Source organism: Hydra viridissima, unplaced genomic scaffold (assembly GCF_058129835.1).
Source record: "Hydra viridissima isolate aposymbiotic clone 2 unplaced genomic scaffold, HvirCarnegie_v1 scaffold_11, whole genome shotgun sequence".
Classification (NCBI taxonomy): Eukaryota; Metazoa; Cnidaria; class Hydrozoa; order Anthoathecata; family Hydridae; genus Hydra; species Hydra viridissima.
The window spans coordinates 15592992-15609427 of record NW_028324310.1 but is presented as its reverse complement, the minus strand read 5'-3'; the positions used below and the strand labels follow the sequence as shown (position 1 = coordinate 15609427).

Sequence of the window (16436 nt, the reverse complement as noted above, 5' to 3'; positions counted from 1 at the left end):
GCGTCGTCTGAGTATGCGCTTGTGCCAAACAATTATGGTGAACTTTTCGCAGAAACGAAACGCGTTTCCTCCAACGAAGCACTTGTTACCTCGTTATTACTTTTTCAGCCCTCGTGTAGCACATTACTCGCTAATTAGTGCAGTTGTTATATCCACAACTGCCCATTGAAATCGCCTATAAAAACGCGCTTCGCAAACGTAAGTTCAAACGCAAGCAAGTTCAAACGCAAAGCACAAGCGAATTCAAAAAAAACCTTCAAACCGCTTGACAATCATGGCAACCAAGATAGTTTTCATCGCAGCTTGTGTTCTGGCTGTCACAGCAAACGCAGTGCGTGTAGTGCAAGACCAAGACGACGGCTACGAACACCAGAACACCGACTACGGACACGAGAAAACAGACTACGAACCCAAGAAAACCGACTACGAACCCAAGAAAACAGACTACGAACCCAAGAAAACAGACTACGAACCCAAAAAAACCGACTACGAACCCAAGAAAACCGACTACGAACCCAAGGAAACCGACTACGAACCCAAGAAAACCGACTACGAACCCAAGGAAACCGACTACGAACCCAAGAAAACCGACTACGAACCCAAGAACATTGACTACGAACCCAGGAAAACCGACTACGAACCCAAGAATATCGACTACCAACCAAAACGCGTTATTTGTGTCGGTAAGAGATTTATTGAGAATTTGCTTCAGCAAAACTTACCTAAGAATGTTGCGCTTTTGTTTTTTAACCGAGTTGCGTATTTGGCTAGAGCGCGCTAAACTTGCTTTTTTGTTTTTGAGCCAAGAAGCTCATCGTTTAATCTTGTCTTTGAACTTTAGGTGTCGACGTTACAAACGACTGCATCTATCGTGCTGACGGCAACTACGCTATTGACAGCGAGCCTCGATCTGGTTACGTAGCATGTGTCAACAAAAGAGCCATATGCATGCCATGTCCATACGGATTAGTCTTTTGCGCCAAAGCTGGTTACCGTGGTCTCGGACAATGCCTCGGAAAGTATGATGAATGCCCGCCGCGACCCTACTGATTGTAGTTATGTTCAAAATAACAATTATGCTAGATTGTTTTGAGCAGTGCACTATGGGACAAAAGTATACAAATTTTGCACAAAAATATTTTTGATAATTATTTTGTTTGTTTATGCCAGCAAATGTCATTACATAAACCCCATATTGGTTTTCATCGGAATATTTGAAAAATTTAAGATTTGAAGATTGGACTTAGTCCTGACAAAGGATTTTCTGGGTTGGTTCCTTACTGCATAACTCCATCCATATTTCAATTTTTTGATATGTTCTCAATAAAAAGTAAATGAAAAATAGTTTGGTTTTTTTATTACAGCATTAACAATTATATTATAAGATATTATAAGTAGGTAGATATTGCAGTTATTTAGTAATTAATAAATATGCAAAATTTACTGCTAAATATCTAAGCCCATGTCTTCAAAATAGTCAATAATAGAACCTTCATTTAAATCTATGAAACTTGATTCCTTAGTTGTAGTGTCCCAATCAGCCTCTTGTTCATAATTTTTAAATAATAGGAAATTTTTGACAGCACCTGATACCTGGTGTTTAATCCTTTTCATTCTCACATCCAGTTTTGCTGAAGACACTGCAGGGTCCGATGAATCTAATGCTCGATTAAATACATCGAGCAAATTACTTTTACGAGAACACTTTCGAGAATGATATCTTCAATTCTGCCTATAGTACTTGTTACAAGATTCAGCTCCCTCTTCACCAAAAAATCCAGGTGATAATGGTAGTGTCATAATAATGTTTTTTGAACGACAAAGAATTTTATGAAGAGAGGCAGGCATGTTGAACCATTTATATTTACTAATAAATAAGGAATATGTATCATGGCAGAAGGACCCAAATTTTTCAAAGATCAAATGTTCGTAACAATTAAGGGCAGCAAGAATTTTTACTTAAAAACGAGTTATACTTAAACAAATATTTTGTGCATGTAAGCTTTCAGAAGTAATCTTTAATGCAAATCATAAAGATGATCACATGTATGTATTAGCAAGGCCGTAGATAACTTTTTTGATGTTTGAGCTAAGCAACTTTGAAACATGAAGAAAACTCCATATTTAAGTAGGTTCATATATATAAGGAATGAGGATGCTACGCAAAAAATTGCGGTGATTGGAGACTGGGAACAACAAAAACCCCAAAACGTTAGCCCCCCAGCCCCAAATATGAGGGCAATGAGTCAAATTTGTTATTTTTTTTTTTAATTTAAAATTTTTTATTTTATTCATCAATAAATTTCAAATTTGATTCAATAATCTCTTTTTGATCGGCTTCAATGACTTTATAAAGTTTACACCCCCCTCAAATTGAGGTTTTTGTGAAGTTCTATCATTCTGTTTGAAGTTCTATAACTTTCAAACGGGGATTTTGAGGGGTATATAACCTTAACCTTTTTGAAACCCGGAGTATTCAAATAAATGTATCAGAAGATTCTCAGTGTAGTCATCCAGAGAAAATGTGCATGAAGTGTTATACTTCTCTTAGAAACATCGAAAATAGAGGCAGTAAAGTTTTCAAAGCTCCAAAAATTTGGGTAAAATGTCCAACAGTTGAATGCAAATGTGTTTTTGGTATTCCTGGTCGAAAACCTCTATCTAATGTTGGGCAACCAAGAAAGGTTAAAAAATGGACAAAATTTCATATAAAATCATTTCTTGATTCATTGCCTATACAAGAAGATAAAGAAATTTTAACAGAACTAAACCATGAACTAAATCCACATATAGTTTTATGCATTTGTAAGATTTGTGGGGAAGTTATGAATCAGCCTGTCATGCTAAAGAACTGTCAACACTCATTCTGTAGCTTGTGCATTTTATCAAATGTTAAAGATAAATTAGAAAATGATTCAAATTGTCCATTATGTAAAACTAACATCACAATTGACAGCCTATCATATTCTGTCCATATATCTGAAATTATAAAACATTTAACTATTATATGCAAGAATTGTGACAAAAAAGTATTTTTGAAAGACAAAAATTTTGAAAATCATGACTGCAGAAAAATATCAAATAGCACCATAAATGAAAACAACCAATTAGTTAGCATAAACAGTTTTTACCAAATCACTGACACAAGTGAAATCCCACAAGAAGCCAATGATGCTGTTTTACATATCATTAAAAAAAAGTTGAATCAGTCCAAAACATCTACAATAGAATTTTCATCCGGTGGGCCTAGGGTAAGAAATATGTTTTAACTTTATAGCAAGTTAAATAGTGTTTACTTTTCTATTATGCTAGATATAATTATAATTATTAGAATTGTAGTAGTATTTAAACTTTATTACATCATTTTAATGCAATCTATATTTTAAGCAAGAGTAAACTAGTTTGATTTAGTTTTTTTAATATTAAATATAACTTATAAAAAAAAATATAAAATATTATTTTATTTTCTATTTTAAGTAATGTTTTGTTTAATTTACAGCCACTTTGTTTTGTTTCTGCTCCCAAAGCTTATAAAGATAGCGCAAACTGTAGTAACAGCACTCTAAGAAAAAGACAAAAATATTTATTGGAACAATTCAACCATACAGCTGGTAGTTCTAAGGACTCTAAAATCTGTCAAACAGCTGTAATGTTAAAGTCATATGATAATGATGAAGCAAATGAAATTTTAACTAAAGCCAATATTGGAAGAGTGGATTTAAATGCAGAAGAAATGGTTGCTTTAAAAGCTGATATGGGTATTCCTTGGAATAAATTGAAAACTATGGCTAGGTAAATATAAATATGGAACTTAAAATACTTTTTGTAATTTCGTTTTTTATTTGAGAACTTGTAGTTCATTTTTACAATTGTTTATAATTGCAAAACTTATTGCTTGTATATTATTATTCTAGGTGGTTAAATTCGAAAAATATTAAAACTGCTTCAAACAACAAACAAAGAGTTGTTGCAAAGGAATGGGCTGGAAATGATTTAGTTGTTTTAGATGGACCATTTACATTTCAAAATGAGAATAATAATGCTGTTGTTGAAATTAAACTAGCTCCTTGGGCATATATCAACGACCTACCTCAAAATATAGAAAACCTACTAAATCTTATGGAAAAGTAATAACTCATTAATTTGAGATATTTTTAATAAACACTTAAATTTATAAATTACTAGAAAAATAAAAGTTAATCTTTATACTAATTTGTATAAGATAAGTATATATATATATATATATATATATATATATATATATATATATATATATATATATATATATATATATATATATATATATATATATATATATATATATATATATATATATATATATATATATATATATATATATATATATATATATATGTATACAAACTTACAAATTTAAATGTTAATTCTTTAAGGTTTGACTTACTTAAACATGATGGGATTATAAAGGATGAAATACATATAAAAAATGGTGGTGATCATGGAGGTGGTTCTTTTAAAATGAGTTACCAAGTTGTTAATCAAAATCAGCCTAACTCAAAATCAAATAGTCTTGTGTTTAGTACTTTTGAAGCAAAAGACTATCGTGTCAATCTGAATGTTGGAGTGTCTAGATATACACAGCAAGTTGATGAGTTGCAAAAAATGGTTTGGAAGTAAGTTAATATGTCACAGCAGTCACGGTTAATATTTGTTCTGAACAATAAAATATAATTTTTCAGAACAATTCATATTACTTTTTTTTTCTTGAGTTTCCACACATGTTTGGGTGGGTACTTTGTAATTAGTTTTAGGATGTTATTACTGTATCAAAGCTGTAAAATATTTATTCTCCATAAAGTCTTAGATAAAAAAACTTTTTTGTTTAGAAATCACCATTGTCGTGTTTTTATGTTTGGAGATTACGATTTTCTGTGCAGTGTATATGGAATCACAGGAGCTAGTGGTAAGTTTTTTTTCTACTATGAAATAAATAAATCATTATCCTAACAAATCTATTTCTGCAATTGAATAATTATTTTTTTAATCAGTCGTACAACACATTATTTATTACTTTTTTTCTTCATTTCACAGGTCGGCACTGCTGCCTCTTTTGTGACATAACAAAGGAAGAGATCAAAATAACTCCTGAAAATCGAAAACATAATGTTTCACATAGAACACTTTGTTCGTTAAGAGATAACTTTGAGTCTTTTCAGAGTTTTGGAGGAATTTTAAAGAATGCGAAGCTTTTCAACAATGTTATTGATCAATCTTTGTTTAATATTCCTCTGGATCAAGTAAATTAGTTCTTTTTATTTAAATAATGCTGTTATACTACAAAATAGTTACAGTTGTTTTTATTAATTTTAACAGGTTGCAGTGCCTGCATTACATATATCTCTGGGTATCTACTTGAAGTTTTTTATTATGTTAGAAGATGAGTGTCATTTAATTGATATAAAACTTGCTGGAGAACTTGCATTAAGAAATAAAACTATTGGTAAAGCAGAATTTGACAAGTTTATTTCCATGCATGTCCAATCAAGTCTTTTGAATAGCATTATTACAGATTGTCTAGAAAAAATTACTCTTCTGCAAGACACAGTTGGAATACAAGTTTTGCGTGATCCAGAAAGAGCAGAAGATATTTTGAAAATATATAAACCAAGAATTCTTTATTATGAATTGAGAAAAAACGAAAAGGTATTGTTTTTCAGTAAAAAATATGAATCATTAAATTTACTATTAATCAAAATTTATAGATAAAACTTGCTTTAAAACTTTGTTCAAACTAGGATAATACAATTTAATAAAGAGGATGAAGTTTTTCTTACTTTAAGTTATCAATAATTTTTTTAATTTGTACAAATATAATTAAAAGATTAAATATCTGTAAATTTTGTCTACCTAATTTAATTAAAAAACATATTATTAGTCAATAGAGCTACAAAGTTTACACGAATGTAACGAACTAGACAAAGTGTCAGGACCATGCATTCAAAAACTAGATGAAATATTGAAAGAAAATAAAGTTGAAAGGCAAGCCTATCATGGGAAATGTTTTGTAGGAAACCATGTTCACAAAATGCTTAAGGTTGTTGTTTTAATACTGTAAATACATATATATATATATATATATATATATATATATATATATATATATATATATATATATATATATATATATATATATATATATATATATAATGCATATATGTGTATATACAACAAACTGTTTTATTATATATAATAAAAAAGTGTATTGCATAAAATAATATATTTAATGCTCAATGCTAATAATGCCTTGATTTATGAATTGATTTGACTTTTTTTGATATTTTTTTATTTATAGCATCAACCATTGCTTGACTTATGCAATTCGATTCCAAAGCTAGTTGTAGACCTTGGATTTATAGATACTGGTGTTCACTTACAATCTATTGATGTGAGCCAGAAATTTAAAAAGTTATTTTCATATTATTCTAAGTGTCATAATATTATGAATAGTTCACACTATTTCAAAGATAATGATATTCAGGAGCTTGGTAAATATTTAACTGACTTTTTCGATTTTACTCTTGTAAATTTTTATCTTGATTGTAAATTATAATACCTAAACTACCTCTTGTTATTTTTACAGTATGATATTATTGAGTATTATTTTTCTTTATGTATTGTATAATGGAAAATTTCGTCAATTTTTAGATTTAGCAATCAAAAAACTCATGGAATTTTATAGATTTACATGGCCAGATGCTTCTGTAACACCTAAAATGCATTTACTTGAAAACCATGTATATCAGTTTATTGAAAAATGGAGATTAGGAATCGGTGTGTATGGTGAACAAGGTGGTGAAAGTTTACACGCCGAATTCAACAATCTTAATAGATTATTCTGGCATATGAAGGGTTGTAGTCGGCTAGAAAGCACTGTTAAAGAACATTTTTTAAGAAATCATCCTAAAGCAAAAGATATAAAGCCAATTGTAAAAAAAAGAAAAATGAGTTAATAAAATTTTACAAATATTTTTGTAAAAGAATTTTAAAATTAGTTGAAAATTTGTTATAAATTTTAAAAGTTTAAAAGAAAAACAAATTCCTAATTTAAATTTCATTTTCAAATTGACCTTATTGATTTTAACCCTTAAGCATAAATAAGCTAACCTTACATTTTTTTCAGTCAAAAAAATAAAATAATTTTTGCCTAACGTTATATAAATTATCTCGATTTAAAAAAATGACTGGTGAAAATGATTAATATAAAATTTTTCCTTAGAGTATCGAGAATAAGAATATGTTTTAATTTTTATCCAAAAAATTTTCAGTCGCAAGATATTCTTTAAATAAGTGAGGGGATGCTGTTTTTTTTTCACCTAAAAACTTAATTATTTTAAACAAAAAAATCTCTTACTTTACGACTTATTATTATTATTTTTTTTAATTTAATAAAGAGCTTATCAATTATATAACTTAAAAACTTTTTATTTTTTTGATTGCGAAGACTAAATAGACATTTAGAAAGGAAATCCAATCACTAAAGTTTTTAGTTTTTACGGAAAAACTGCTCCGCCATTTTTTTTTATTTTTTATATAGTGTAATTTAATGCGCATGCTCACAATAACATCCTACGCTTAAATCACCGTGCAAGGCATCCTTTAAAAGATACACTCTCTAGTTCAGTTTTACCAATATGTCAAGGCTGGTGTCATGTTGGCTGTGCAGGTGTTAATCAAAAACAGACACAATATATCTGAAACTTTTGCCAAAAATAATGCTTTTATGTATTTTATTTTACAATATTTAGTGCGGTTGTTCTTAAAACAGATATGGTATATATTATTTTACATTATTTAGTATAACTATCTTTAATACCTACCTTCCTCCTATATTCTAATCTTAAACATACAATTTAAATAAAAATTGTACCATATGTGGTGATACCTGTTTTCGGCATTTTCCAGAAGAAAAAAAAGTTCAAGTTGCATAGAGTTTATTAAATGAAAAACTTCATTTCATTGTATTATGGGCAGTTAGGTGTTAAGGTGAGTTTCCACTTTCCGTTTTAGGCACGGGAAAGGGAAAGGGACAGGAAAATTAATCACGTGAGCATGCGCAATTTGTAACTTAGTTTTGAAAATAAATCACGCGCATGCTCACATGATTAATTTTCCCATCCCTTTCCCTTTCCCGTAGCTAAAACGGATGAGTGGAAACTCACCTTCAGGTTATGTTATATCAGAATATTTCCAATTGCTGGTTTTATAAAAACCATTCCTTTTAATCAGTTCTTTAAATCCCTTAAATCTAAAATCATAAAATATTTGTAAAGCTGTAAAGTAAGTGAAATCAAGAAAGTGGTACAATATCGGATTACAATGGTAAAATTAAAGATCTAGTTTCCTTAATTGTACTCTTAGCGCTATTTTTTTAATTTGATTCTTCGAGACTTAACGCTTTTTAAATTTTGAGTTTTTTTAACATCTTTACAACAAACAATCCCTAAATTATGAAATCCGATTGAAAACCCATGTTTTCACTCAGTAGATTACCTACATTTTTTAGTTTTGTCTTAGGGGGTACAATATTGGCAACCTTACTCTACAGTGCCTTGAAAATGGAATGAATCAATCATGTTCAAGATTGCTATTTTTGTATATTATGTTAGTTTATGTTAATTCCAGTAAATGTCGGCTAGGCAAAAATGACCAAAAACTTTTTACTCAAATTTTCCTTCAACCTCGGCTCCAGTGCATCATAGTGAACATTTTCCTTACTTTCTTGTCTTAAATTGAATGATTCTAAAGTGTCCGCTCCAGTTCATCATTTTCCTTACCTTCTCGTCTTGAACTGAATGATTCTAAAAAAATCTATATTAGAAACTTTTAGTGCTGGCAGTGACAGCGAAGACCACGTTATCAAATCAATATGTAATAAACCATAGCTCATTAAGTTAAAAGACGTAATTAATTAGAAGCTGAATTTATCCAGAAACCAAACAGAAATTGTAGCTTCCCAGTTGAAAAAGTGATGACTGGAGAGAAATACTTTAGTAAATGTTCAAAATAGCATTTAGAAAGTGTCATGAAGTATTTTATTGTTTTATCGCTAAAGAAGACCGCCTCTGTTCTTGATAGAATTCTTTAAAGAAGTTCGAATCATGTACATTCTGACCAGCGTTTTTTCATACACGTAGTTCTACAAAATTAAGAAAACGTGAAAATGGTGTTTGAGAGTTTGACGTAATGAGTGGCAAATAAAATTTATCTGTAAATTAAAAAGATACATAAAAAAGCCATTTTTATTCAGAAATTTATAATTTAAAATTTAGAAGAAAGGAAAACATTAATATTGTCAAGTTACAAAAAAAAAAAAATTTCTTCGGCACCATGACGACGAATGTGGGTCCTCTCTTCTTTTTGAAAAATTTCCAGGATTTATATTTTTTGGCACAAAATTGTTGTTCCGTCTCTTGAAGTACTGGTGGACATGCTCTAAAAACTTTTTTATGCAACATTCTAAGAAGCTTCCTACACTTTGGTCGGGCTACTCTTTTCTGTAGTTCGGATAACAGAGGTCTCTTAGATTTTTTATAACATCTAATGTTGGAATATTTTTTAAAAATAGCGCTGCTGTATTGATGGATGCAAACAAATGATCTGGCGACGCGTCTTTGGGAACAACCGGAACAATGACTGAATTTTTTTTTAAAATCTGCGATAGATATATGTCAACTTTGGTCACTATTTTAATCGGTCTACGAATTCCAGGTGTCCTCTTGAGATCTCAAATAAAACAGACATTTAATTGCATTTAATTGTTTTTAATTGTATCCCATTGTTAAAACATGGTTATAAATTTGCTTATTAAATAAATGAGTTATCTCAATAAAACTAGTATAACTCATCTTTAATGATATCAAGTTTTTCCATCTTTAATTTTAATAAAGTTTTCCATCTTTAATTTTACCAAATTTTGCCTTCTTTAATTTTACCAAACTTTGCCGTCTTTAATTTTACCAAACTTTGCCGTCTTTAATTTTACCAAACTTTGCCGTCTTTAATTTTACCAAACTTTGCCGTCTTTAATTTTACCAAACTTTGCCGTCTTTAATTTTACCAAACTTTGCCGTCTTTAATTTTACCAAACTTTGCCGTCTTTAATTTTACCAAACTTTGCCGTCTTTAATTTTACCAAACTTTGCCGTCTTTAATTTTACCAAACTTTGCCGTCTTTAATTTTACCAAACTTTGCCGTCTTTAATTTTACCTTTAATGTTACTCATCTTTAATGTTACCAAACTTTTGCCAAACTTTTGATACTACCAAACTTTGCCAATGTAAAATGAAACAACCAAAATTTAATTTTGACTTTTTTTAATTAAAACTTTTCAACTAAAATAAAATTAACAGCAATACTTAAAAAATGACGTTGCACAATCAAATTAACTTCAAAACTTCAACACACCGCCATTTTAGGTGTGCTTTCGTTGCTTTTGTATTTTTTATTTTTTTTTGTTTTTGGTTTTTTTTTCTGTGCGTCGTCTGAGTATGCCAAACGATTTTGGTGAACTTTTCGCAGAAACGAAACGCGTTTCCTCCAACGAAGCACTTGTTACCTCGTTATTACTTTTTCAGCCCTCGTGTAGCACATTACTCGCTAATTAGTGCAGTTGTTATTTCCACAACTGCCCATTGAAATCGCCTATAAAAACGCGCTTCGCAAACGTAAGTTCAAACGCAAGCAAGTTCAAACGCAAAGCACAAGCGAATTCAAAAAAAACCTTCAAACCGCTTGACAATCATGGCAACCAAGATAGTTTTCATCGCAGCTTGTGTTCTGGCTGTCACAGCAAACGCAGTGCGTGTAGTGCAAGACCAAGACGACGGCTACGAACACCAGAACACCGACTACGGACACGAGAAAACAGACTACGAACCCAAGAAAACCGACTACGAACCCAAGAAAACCGACTAAGAACCCAAGGAAACCGACTACGAACCCAAAAAAACCGACTACGAACCCAAGAATATCGACTACCAACCAAAACGCGTTATTTGTGTCGGTAAGAGATTTATTGAGAATTTGCTTCAGCAAAACTTACCTAAGAATGTCGCGCTTTTGTTTTTTAACCGAGTTGCGTATTTGGCTAGAGCGCGCTAAACTTGCTATTTTGTTTTTGAGCCAAGAAGCTCACCGTTTAATCTTGTCTTTGAACTTTAGGTGTCGACGTTACAAACGACTGCATCTATCGTGCTGACGGCAACTACGCTATTGACAGCGAGCCTCGATCTGGTTACGTAGCATGTGTCAACAAAAGAGCCATATGCATGCCATGTCCATACGGATTAGTCTTTTGCGCCAGAGCTGGTTACCGTGGTCTCGGACAATGCCTCGGAAAGTATGATGAATGCCCACCGCGACCCTACTGATTGTAATTATGTTCGAAATAACAATGATGCTAGAATGTTTTGAGCAGTGTTCGTTTTTTTTATTAGTGTTTTATGAGTGCGCGGCTAGACCGATGTTGCACGGTTTGCGAAGATCCTAAGTGATCTATTCCGGGATCATTCGGGAGATGGGAGAAAAAGTTAAAAAAAAGGATAAAATAAATGAATAAAAAAAAGATAATAAGAAGACCTACGGCGGCAGCAACAGCTCGACAAGCAATGTTACAAACTTAAGAAACCCTAAGTGAAACGGTCTTTCCCACTTTGTTAACCGATAGATGCGTTGCAGGCCAAAAACCTTGAGCCTGGTAGAACCCGCCCGCGTCAGTGCGAAAGCTTTGCTTTCAGCTCAAAATTAGATTTAACTTTCTCTCTCTCTCTCTCTCTCTGCGCGATTTTTAAGTCGCAAACGTTTCAAAAAGTCTTTTCGACTTGTAAGCTCAGCAAAGGACTGTTCTTTCGGCAAAATCGGCCAGTCGGAAAACACCTTTGACGTTCGCTCGGCACAAACCTAAAGTTAACACCGCGGTCTTTCGGCTAGCGGTTTCGCGTCGACAGATAGTTGGCGGCGCATTGGTCGCGCTTTCACGGCCGAATATTAATGCTGCTCGTCCACATAGGCGGCCATCCTGTTAAAGAGAGGCCAGTTTGTTGACGATTAACCGATCGTGCAAAGCAAAGGGGAGAAAGATCGGCTTTGTTTTAGCTCAACTCTGTTCAGAAATTGTTTTACCAAATGCTAGCGGCGCAGTTTGCCACTTGGCCATTCACACGAATCGGCTACTTTCAACATCGCTTCTGACCCTTGCAACTTAGTCACAAAACCACGAACAAAGACACTCGCCATAATATTTCTCATAACCATGATGTTCACCGTAATGTTCGACGGTAGTTCTTTAAACCACTGAAGAGGTGCTGAACGAAATTGCAACAGCTTAAAACTTAGGGTTTTTTTTTTTTTTTTAATGTTTACAACGCTTTGTTGTACATGCGCATGAACAAGAATTAAACTCAGCTGCGTGTTTTTGTCATTTTTTGAAATTTACTTTCTTCTAAAGCGATATCGAGTTATCAGGCTCCTTTGCTTCTGAAGATGAGTGCAGTTTTGTTGGTAACTGTAAACTAAACCCTGACACAAGTTTTGATGATTAAGTAAGAGAGTTACGTTACATTATGATAAACTACAAGAATAACAAGTTGTTACGGCTTGTCGTAGTATGTTACAAATCTGCCATCAAGCATCTAACTAAAGAAGCGAATCTGCTATTAAGTAAATGACTAAAGAAATAAAGGAAAGTAGGTAAACTAGAAATACAACGGGCTATAACCGTTTCTAATGCTTTTCATTTTTTAAGCTTACGGGAGAGAATTCACACCTCGCGAATGAAATGCGAAAAACAAAGGAACGCAAAACTTGCAGTGATCAAAAAGCAGTTGCCCTTCTACCGATTGCACCGTACATAAACGTGTTGCTTCCCGATCAAACCTTGGTAACCTTACGCATATCGCGAGGTTAGGATTATTTTGTTCTAGCTCCCGTTTTTAAAGTTGGCAGAAAATGAGTTATTAGCTTTAGTTAGTAATGATTGCTTTTAAAATACGCTTTGTTTTATAAAACTTTTTTCTAAATAATTTGTTTAAACGTTCTTTAAAAATCAAAGCTAAAATTTTAAATAACTTTTACTTTTGGAAAAAAAAGCCAAAACTTTCCCCCGTAGTTTAAACTTGGAGATAGAAGAAAATAACTCTAACCTCGCCATATTGTATTTTTAGCGGCCTGTTAAAGAAAAGAAACAAAGCGCTTCTATCTTTTTTTTGTTGATTCAAATTTCTTCAAAGCTAGATGCCTTAAGTTCTTTAGTTCAAGTTTTTTATAAATAGATCCTAACGAGTTGTTGGTTCTTCTAACTCCATAACATCAAGTAGGGCTTACGCATGACAAAAAGAAACAATCTGGAGAAGAAATGATCAAGGTTCTTATGCATGGCTACCACGGCATAAATCTGGCTTACGGAGAGCTGCAATTGGTAAATATGATAATATAAACACGATATAAATAATATAACAATATAAATAACAATATAATATGATATAAAATATGATAGTATGATAATACGATAATAATATCTTAAGACTTTTTGTTGTTATTGATGTGTTTTGGGAAATACTGCTCAAGCGCACAGTTTAATGCGTTTTACAAAACTTATTACTAAAGTAAAGAACAGCTAAATATTGCTGATTTAATTTTAACTTGCAGCAGTTCTTCGTGTGCTTTTACTTACTGCGGAGTTTGAAAATAGCGATTTCTGGAACAAAAGAATCACAAATGCGAAATCGAGCGCTAGCTAAGTTGAAGTGATCAACAGTTCGAAAAGACGTTATGAAAAATGTTTGAACTTATAACGCTAAGTAGTTTAATATGAGTAAGCTTTGAATAAGACATTTATTCATTTCTAAAATTTTAACGATTTGTATTAGCGTTTTACTGATGCTTTATTCGAAGCATAAAAAAAAAAAAGAAAAAGGTAAATAAGAGAAAGACCGTGTCTTCTTGAGTGCGTGCGTGCGTCAAAGTGCACTCGAAAAAGCAACGCCTTCTCAACTCTGCAGTGAGCATTAAAGAAACCAAGCTGAACTGCTTTCCGATCTGCATGCCGGAATCCAACGCATTTTGTTTTCACTCCTAAGTAGGCTTATGCGCTTGTTCATTTTTCTTTCGGCCAATTTAGGTGTGCTTTCGTTGCTTTTGTATTTTTTATTTTTTTTTGTTTTTGGTTGTTTTTTTCTGTGCGTCGTCTGAGTATGCGCTTGTGCCAAACAATTATGGTGAACTTTTCGCAGAAACGAAACGCGTTTCCTCCAACGAAGCACTTGTTACCTCGTTATTACTTTTTCAGCCCTCGTGTAGCACATTACTCGCTAATTAGTGCAGTTGTTATATCCACAACTGCCCATTGAAATCGCCTATAAAAACGCGCTTCGCAAACGTAAGTTCAAACGCAAGCAAGTTCAAACGCAAAGCACAAGCGAATTCAAAAAAAACCTTCAAACCGCTTGACAATCATGGCAACCAAGATAGTTTTCATCGCAGCTTGTGTTCTGGCTGTCACAGCAAACGCAGTGCGTGTAGTGCAAGACCAAGACGACGGCTACGAACACCAGAACACCGACTACGGACACGAGAAAACAGACTACGAACCCAAGAAAACCGACTACGAACCCAAGAAAACAGACTACGAACCCAAGAAAACAGACTACGAACCCAAAAAAACCGACTACGAACCCAAGAAAACCGACTACGAACCCAAGGAAACCGACTACGAACCCAAGAAAACCGACTACGAACCCAAGGAAACCGACTACGAACCCAAGAAAACCGACTACGAACCCAAGAACATTGACTACGAACCCAGGAAAACCGACTACGAACCCAAGAATATCGACTACCAACCAAAACGCGTTATTTGTGTCGGTAAGAGATTTATTGAGAATTTGCTTCAGCAAAACTTACCTAAGAATGTTGCGCTTTTGTTTTTTAACCGAGTTGCGTATTTGGCTAGAGCGCGCTAAACTTGCTTTTTTGTTTTTGAGCCAAGAAGCTCATCGTTTAATCTTGTCTTTGAACTTTAGGTGTCGACGTTACAAACGACTGCATCTATCGTGCTGACGGCAACTACGCTATTGACAGCGAGCCTCGATCTGGTTACGTAGCATGTGTCAACAAAAGAGCCATATGCATGCCATGTCCATACGGATTAGTCTTTTGCGCCAAAGCTGGTTACCGTGGTCTCGGACAATGCCTCGGAAAGTATGATGAATGCCCGCCGCGACCCTACTGATTGTAGTTATGTTCAAAATAACAATTATGCTAGATTGTTTTGAGCAGTGCACTATGGGACAAAAGTATACAAATTTTGCACAAAAATATTTTTGATAATTATTTTGTTTGTTTATGCCAGCAAATGTCATTACATAAACCCCATATTGGTTTTCATCGGAATATTTGAAAAATTTAAGATTTGAAGATTGGACTTAGTCCTGACAAAGGATTTTCTGGGTTGGTTCCTTACTGCATAACTCCATCCATATTTCAATTTTTTGATATGTTCTCAATAAAAAGTAAATGAAAAATAGTTTGGTTTTTTTATTACAGCATTAACAATTATATTATAAGATATTATAAGTAGGTAGATATTGCAGTTATTTAGTAATTAATAAATATGCAAAATTTACTGCTAAATATCTAAGCCCATGTCTTCAAAATAGTCAATAATAGAACCTTCATTTAAATCTATGAAACTTGATTCCTTAGTTGTAGTGTCCCAATCAGCCTCTTGTTCATAATTTTTAAATAATAGGAAATTTTTGACAGCACCTGATACCTGGTGTTTAATCCTTTTCATTCTCACATCCAGTTTTGCTGAAGACACTGCAGGGTCCGATGAATCTAATGCTCGATTAAATACATCGAGCAAATTACTTTTACGAGAACACTTTCGAGAATGATATCTTCAATTCTGCCTATAGTACTTGTTACAAGATTCAGCTCCCTCTTCACCAAAAAATCCAGGTGATAATGGTAGTGTCATAATAATGTTTTTTGAACGACAAAGAATTTTATGAAGAGAGGCAGGCATGTTGAACCATTTATATTTACTAATAAATAAGGAATATGTATCATGGCAGAAGGACCCAAATTTTTCAAAGATCAAATGTTCGTAACAATTAAGGGCAGCAAGAATTTTTACTTAAAAACGAGTTATACTTAAACAAATATTTTGTGCATGTAAGCTTTCAGAAGTAATCTTTAATGCAAATCATAAAGATGATCACATGTATGTATTAGCAAGGCCGTAGATAACTTTTTTGATGTTTGAGCTAAGCAACTTTGAAACATGAAGAAAACTCCATATTTAAGTAGGTTCATATATATAAGGAATGAGGATGCTACGCAAAAAATTGCGGTGATTGGAGACTGGGAACAACAAAAACCCCAAAACGTTAGCCCC

At 32.7% G+C, this 16436-nt stretch overlaps 1 protein-coding gene and 1 pseudogene across 2 annotated transcripts; both read left to right on the top strand.

The window, feature by feature from the left end:
* Window positions 1-2296: 2296 nt before the first annotated feature.
* LOC149882412 (uncharacterized) lies at window positions 2297-7101 on the top strand. Of its 2 annotated transcripts, none has more exons than XM_090067499.1 (10): window positions 2297-3251; window positions 3500-3792; window positions 3915-4127; window positions 4413-4652; window positions 4866-4942; window positions 5071-5276; window positions 5353-5682; window positions 5915-6073; window positions 6332-6524; window positions 6685-7101. In XM_090067499.1, exons 1-10 carry the CDS (start codon window positions 2523-2525, stop codon window positions 6987-6989), a joined length of 2745 nt encoding a protein of 914 aa, XP_089923625.1. In that variant the 5' UTR covers window positions 2297-2522; the 3' UTR covers window positions 6990-7101. The 2 variants fall into 2 exon arrangements, with proteins under 2 accessions (XP_089923625.1, XP_089923626.1); XM_090067500.1 differs by having other exon boundaries at window positions 6332-6424; window positions 6685-6981.
* Window positions 7102-10780: 3679 nt separating this feature from the next.
* On the top strand, window positions 10781-11409 carry LOC149882411 (uncharacterized; annotated as a pseudogene).
* The last annotated feature ends 5027 nt before the right edge of the window (window positions 11410-16436 follow it).